The sequence below is a fragment of the Priapulus caudatus genome, unplaced genomic scaffold, assembly GCF_000485595.1.
Source record: "Priapulus caudatus unplaced genomic scaffold, Priapulus_caudatus-5.0.1 Scaffold134, whole genome shotgun sequence".
NCBI classification, from domain to species: domain Eukaryota; kingdom Metazoa; phylum Priapulida; class Priapulimorpha; order Priapulimorphida; family Priapulidae; genus Priapulus; species Priapulus caudatus.
In genome coordinates this window covers 231,114-238,387 of record NW_014577195.1, presented here as the reverse complement: position 1 = coordinate 238,387, position 7,274 = coordinate 231,114, and the positions used below count along the sequence as shown (strand labels likewise).

General features: G+C 44.4%; 1 protein-coding gene across 1 annotated transcript in view; it reads left to right on the top strand.

The window, feature by feature from the left end:
* The window catches only part of LOC106805946 (kelch-like protein 7), an 11,537-nt gene extending 4,980 nt beyond the window's left edge, over positions 1 to 6,557 (top strand). Inside the window, exons 4-8 of the mRNA XM_014807741.1 lie at positions 1,711 to 1,873; positions 2,599 to 2,750; positions 3,273 to 3,466; positions 3,724 to 3,874; positions 4,938 to 6,557. Coding sequence (XP_014663227.1) covers positions 1,711 to 1,873; positions 2,599 to 2,750; positions 3,273 to 3,466; positions 3,724 to 3,874; positions 4,938 to 5,222 — 945 coding nt within the window. The 3' untranslated portion in view covers positions 5,223 to 6,557. The remainder of the gene's footprint in view (positions 1 to 1,710; positions 1,874 to 2,598; positions 2,751 to 3,272; positions 3,467 to 3,723; positions 3,875 to 4,937) is intronic.
* The last annotated feature ends 717 nt before the right edge of the window (positions 6,558 to 7,274 follow it).

Here is a 7,274-nt window from a genome sequence, read left to right as displayed (position 1 = left end):
CTGGAACTACAGAACAGGACCAGTTTGTTCAATAGCCTTCAAGCAGTAAAAGGATTATCGTGTAAGCAAAGCCTGGCATGGAGATGAACGGATCTGCTCGTATGTTGGTCAGATATAGTTTGGTGTCGTATATGGAGTACGCTCTAGATCATGGTTGCATCTATCCGGTACTGCCGCATCATAACGGTGGTTACGTATATTCTTATCACTAATACGTTCTCATTTGCGTGGGAGTGCACAGAAAAGAATTATTTGTTGAAATTCATGAAAGGAAGCCTTACATGCGTATTGTTCATATCTTTGTGTATAAATATCCGATGGGATTGGGTGGATGGATATGGATTGATGGACCTGGCATGGATGATGGATGGATGATGGATGGATGGATGATGGATGTGGAGGATGGATGGATTGGATAGATGGATGAATGGATGCAAGGATGGGATGTGATGGATGATAATGATGATTGGTGATGATGGTTGGATGGTGACTGGAAGGTAGATGGATGGATAGCGATGGGATGGGATGGATGATGGATTGATATGATGGATGATGGAATGGAGATGGATGGTGGATGGATTGAATGGATGGATTGGATGGATGGATGGATGGATGGATGGATGGATGGATGATGATGGAATGGATGGATGGTATGGATTGAATGGTGATGGATGGATGCGATGAATGTGGATGGATGGATGGCATGTAATAGATGATGGATGGATGGATGGATGGGATGGATTGATGTAGCATTGGATAGAGGATATATGGATGGATGGATGGATGATGGGTATGAGTGGATGGTATGGATGGATGGAATGGTGGATGTATGGATGGATGGATGGATGGATGGTGGATGGATGGGATGATGGATGGATGGATGGCATGGATGGATGGATGGAATGGATGGGATGATGAGGAATGGATGGATGGATGGATGCGATGGATGGATGGATGGATTGGCATGATGAATGGTGATGGAGGATGGATGGTCATGAGATGGATGGGATGGTGATGGATGGATGGATGGAGGCATTGGATGGATGGTATGGATGGAGGATGGATGGTATGGATGGATGGATGGATGCGATGATGTGTATGAATGGATTGATGATGGATGGTATGGATGAATAGATGGATGGATGGATGGATGGATATATGGATTGACTGGCTAATGGATGGATGGATGGAATTGATTGATAGATGGATGATGGATGGATGGACTGGATGGAATGGATGGCATGGATGGATGGATCGGATGGTGCGATGGATGGTAGTAGAATATATAATATATATATATATATATATATATATATATATATATATATCGGTAATAAATAGTATAACGAATATCCTTGTTGGAATTCTTAAACGCATTTATCGTGAAGTGTTCGTCCATCAGAGGTCAGGTTCATACTGGGATTCAAAACGCAAGGCAATGATTTATTATAAAGCAATAGGGGAAATAGAGATCTTCAGCTGGTACCTTATGTATATATATATATATATATATATATGCATATATAAAATGATATACTTGCGCATTCAATGAAAATTCACAAAACATTGTCTCCAATGGCCCAAAATTACTAGACGCCATGACTTTCCATGGTCGCTCCGGCGTACTCTTGAGCCCCTGAAGAAGTCAATCACAGACACATATCAGATACTACTCGTAAACCAGTGACGTCACGTTGTCATCTTCCGCAGGTGTGCATTGCGTTTGCGTGCTCTCATATCATTCCCAAGCTGCAGCTGAAGGAAGTGTTCCACATATGGTTCCAGTACGCGACCAAATGCTACCACGAGAACCTGATCAACTCTTGCATACAGGCTCTGTCCGAGAAGATGGATGACATCACGTTCTCGCTTGGTGAGTGCCGATGCGATGACTCACAGATCGAGAAAAACGCGAAAGTGATCGATCATACGCGCTCGGTCTTTGTGTTTCCAACATTCCCATAGAGAGAGGCATCGGCAGGTGCAAAATGCTTTCTACGTAACCCTTAAAATCTCGGTATTACATATATCTATTTGTATCATCATGTCATTGTGTTATTATCACTATATCCTTATCAAGAGATAAGAATACCTCTTATTAGCTCTAGGTATTATTCGCTCTTGTCATTACGTATATCCGACATAGAAAAAGGCATCCTATGTCGTATCGTGCATGAGGTAAGGATATGCTCTCGATTGCATGTAATGAAATGTCTACATTTTCTCCACGTGATTTTTACAAACCATTCTTTTGTCTCGTTGTCAAACAGTAATATATCTATGCTATTAAAAAATCGATTGTCGTATAGCAACACAGAATCGCATAGAACATGTTAAGTAAAGTGATATAAACTAGGCCTTCTAAAGTTCAACATGTTTACAGTTAATATCAGGTTAGATCTACTCGAATTTCTGCGTCGGAAAAGAGAAAGAAATTCCATACGCGCTTCAAACACGAGCAGACGTGATTATATCAAGAGTGTCTAATATAGATCTGTATAGATGTGTATAATCTCTATATTATACACGCCTGACTATATTGTACCGCGAGACGCTTTCGGTCGTTTCTGACGCACGTCTCACGTTGGGGATTCACAGAATGGGAGCCGGAGTGGATGAACCTCGATAAGGACCAGCTGGTCGAGTTCCTCAGCAGCTCGGACCTGGTGATCAAGGACGAGTACGAGCTGTGGCTGGCCGTACTGCGATGGCTACAGACACCCCTACACCCGACGCGCCTGCTCAATCAGGTACACATACACCTAACTGACTGCTGGCTCTTACCACTCGAAGATAGATGACGGTGTAGCAGAAGTATATGATGTTGTCGTCACGGCTCTATAATAATGATTACGCTCGCTTTCTTAAGAGGACAACTCTTTCATTATTGTCTTGCTGTGAAGCTGCGACCGTCAGTAATCGTGAAAGGAATTTGGCGACCTATTAGACCTCCTTACACGGGAATCGTCTTTAAATGGTACTCGCCATTATGGTACAATTTAACTAATCCTAATTATGGGTAATTGAAGTGTGCTAAGATGCGTTCAAACCGCCGTGGTCTTTGGTAATCACAATGTCCCCATTTGGCGTTTATATAGATAAAATGAGTTTGTAATTTAATTAGCAATTAAGCCGTTACGCGTTTTGGGAGGATTATTTCCAACCTTCGGTGAAAGGTTTATCACTGCATTTTACTAGTAAATAGCTGATTTCAAAGCAGAAACGTTATCTGTTCACTCATGCGTCGCATCTTCGCGTTACCTCGCACTCAGGAGAGGTTACTGAGGGATCTGCTGCCACACGTTCGCTTTCCCATGATGACCGCTGACCAGCTCTGCGACGTAGAGAAAAGTAAGGTCGTTGAACAGTATCGACCGATCGTTATGCCCTACTTGGTCACCGCCTACAAGTTCCACGCGTTGTCTCTTAGTAGCAGAGTCCAGTGCAAGGACTTCACAGGCTCTCGGTAAGTATATATATAAATATATAAAAATATATAAATATGGATTTCAACTAATTTTGTACTTCGCCTTTGTACGGGGTATGAAGCTCTGTCGGGACAACTACTGTGAGCAGTAAACCCCCATCTGGCGAATATTGATACGTTTCGCGGGTGCCGCCGCATTTGGTAGAACATCGAAGTTTGCTGCTGGTCAGCGTTAACATTCACAATGTAAGAGTTTAGTGTGTGGAATAAAACACAGAGACAATTTTACTTCGCAGTTTCCTGCTACGCAGCTACACGGAGCTGCGGTGGGACCGCCGCGTCACCATCCACAACTACAGCCAGCTACACCGCTGCAGTGAGGTCGTCGTCAGACTAAATACTAGGTCATCGTCGTTTCCGTCGCAGACGTGGGATTGGGAATTAAAGGTACGTCGAGCGATCAAAGAAATAGTATCGCTGCTTATATGCGCCTAAAACAAGAGGCAAACGTACTCACTATACTCGTGCGCAAAGAAATGTTGTTAACCTGAAATCCCAATTCCCATAGAATAACTAGTCTTGATCGCGCAGCTGTCGCCATTGAGCTCTCCCGCTTGGACCAGCAATTTCCATGACGCAGAATCAGAACGCTAATGCTCTCGTTGTGAAAAAGCCCCCTTAAAATTACAGTAGTACAACGGGCATTTCCGGTCGCACAATGGACCTGGCTTATTTACAAGTTATATTTACGGGCCATTAACTTTCGTGTGACCATAATGTTCACGAAGGCGGAAATGCCAAAAAGTTAGTCAAAATTGCAGGCTCCTTTAATGGCTCGCCGTAGTGATTTGTAGCGTCATTCATCATTCTTGAGCACTGTATAACGACCTTAAGTTACCCTGAGGGGAGCTCATGCACTCTGCGCTATGTCAGACCTCCTCCTACTCATCACACACATCACTACCGGCTCTTCCATCCTTGACGTCCTCCTCCTCGTCTTCCTCGTCCTCCTCCTTCTCCTACTCCTACTCGCCCCTCCTTCTCCTCCTTGTCCTCTTCCTCCTCCTCCTTCTCCTCCTCCTTCTTCCTCTCCTCCTCCGCCTCCAGCTGCTTCTGTTGCTCCTCCTCATTCTCCTCATCCTCCTTCTTCTCCTCCTTCTCCTCCTGCTGCTGTTTTTGTTGCTCATCTTCCTCCTCCTCCTCCTCCTCCTCTTCCTCCTCCCCCATTCCTGCTCCAGTTTCTTATTCTAATTATTTTTCCATTTCCTTCACCGTCGTCCTTGTTATCTGCGTCGTCCATCTCATCTTTCTATTTAGCTTTACGTTTGTCCCTCGGTAGTCATCGACCCTTCTTTACAAACTGCTATCGCAAACTAAAACAACAAAAAAACAAATATGAACTGGAACGACGAAACCGTGCATACAACAACTGCCGAAATTTCGCCATTAGTAACCGCCGCACACACCTTCCATACTAAACAGCTCCTCGCGCTCTCTCTCTCTTACCTAGATCTATCCGAAGGGCTACTCGTCGACGAATGAGGACTTCCGCTGCATCCTCTATTCGAACGTGATTCTCGACCAGCCCCGGGCCGTCGAGTTCATGCTGTCGATTACCGACGAGACGAAGCTGCTGCGCACCGTCACCGGCAAGAAGAACTTCTCAAAGACGCGCTACACGGCCGACACGGAGATCGACAAGAAGGTGACGCTGCACGAGCTCATGGAGCCGGACTCGGCGATGCTCGTCAACGATACCCTCGTCATGCAGTTGACGCTCAAGCCGGCCGAATAGATGCGCGAAATACGTTTGCATATTGCATCATTGTTCGTCTCTTTCTGCGTTCATTTCTGGAAGCGGGGTGGGGGGGGGGCTTAGTCGACGTCAGTGCTGTCCATGCTTATCTTAATGAAGCAGGTTCTTGCAGTGGAGATGGCTTCGAAGCAGTGTGATGACGGAGAAACAGATCGCTTGAAATCGTGTTGGCTAGTATGGTTGGTATAGTATTAGGATAAAGAAATCACTATATGGCGGCTGGCAGATTAGTTTCTAAGCCTCAATGGCAATATTTTTTATTATTCTCGACAGTCCATACCTTTGAAAGGGTATATTTCATTAAACCAATCGTCAAAGCAATAACAGTCTAACTACAGCTAGCATTAGACGAAAAATTGCCAGCCACTTTCTAGACATTGCTATGGCGTAATAATAGTGTTTGAAATGTCATTCAAAACAATGATGAGGAGTATCTATAATTCGTTTTGAGTGACAGTTTTTGAAATCATAGTCATTCGCCACACGTTGTTGAAATTACAGAAAACAAACGAAATGTGGTGGAATAGGGGGCCTACTCCTGCATAATTGGTAGAGACGTAGAAATATCTCCTATTAAAGCACCATATGTTATCTCGTGAATGCTATAAAGCATGATATAGGAAACCATCAGTGTTAAATATAAATATATGTATTTGTATATAGATATTCTGTATGTATAGACACTGCCTGTTTGACGGCATGAACAAATTCATTATTCGTGTAAATAGGACTGAACACCTGGTTGCAGTGAAATATACAGCAAGACAATAATGCGGCGTGGTAAAGAAGAGAATTAATGTAGACAAGGTGGAGTGGGAATAGTGTATGAGGTTAAGGTGGGCAAGGATAAAGCATGGGGAGGTTTACGTTTGGGTTTTAGTTACGTGTGGCCAAATGGGGTCGACAGTGAAGTTTGTACAGCGTATGAGAATAAGGTTGTGGGCGGTTACGTCACCTGTATATATGCGACAGGAGGTATAGGTGCGGGCGGACATACGGGAACTTTGCCACATCCGGGACTTTCTTAACCTAGCAACCAGCTGTGCCGGTGAAAACAACAGCCTGTCTCTGTGAGCTTACATACGCAATACCCCATTTCCAAACCAAAAGCATATTAATTTCCTTGCATATATGCCGAAAACTTGGGTAGTAGTAGGTTGTCACAATCATATATATTGCACAGATAAGAAAAGATATTTTTTTGAGTCGTGATAATTAAGTCATAAGTGGCTGACTGCCACTTAAATGTAAATGAGTAAATGAGTAAATGTAAATGGTACGCACTGGAGTCCGTCAAAATTCTCCACTATTTGTTCTGATCATTTCGTGACAGGTAACTACTATTTTATAACTGCGTATGTGTGTGCGTGCGCGCGTGCGTGCGTGCGTGCGTGCGTGTGCCTACGTGTGCGTGTGCATGTGAGTGCGTGTGCGTGTGCGTGCATGTGCGTGTGCGTGCGTGTGCGTGTGCGTGTGCGTGTGCGTCCGAGTGTGTCACTGCGTGTGCGTGTGCGTGTGCGTGTGCGTGTGCGTGTGCGTGTGCGTGCGTGCGTGTGCGCGTGTGCGTGTTTGTGTGCATGTCCTTGTGTGTGCGTGTGCGTGTGCGTGTGCGTATGCGTGTGCGTGTGCGATCGCGTCACTGGCGCTCATAGGATTACTGCATAACGATACGAATTATCCGTCACTTGGTTTAATTGGAAGTTTTAATAAGTTTTTTTTTTATGAAATTTCTTCTAATATGCCTTACGAGTATATAGATAGCCTTTCTGTAGCTATAATTATGACATTATGTAAGATACATATGCACTGCAAATATAAAATATTTTAAGCTATTCTTATTTGTTTGCTTTGCATTAGTTGAATAAAATTACCCCAGGTCTCGTGCAACAAAAACAAAGTCCAAGATTACACATGCGCACGCACACACACGCACACGCACACACAGTGACACACTCACACGCACACGCACGCACAGTGAGACACACGCACACGCACACGCACACGCACACGCACACGCACACGCACACGCAC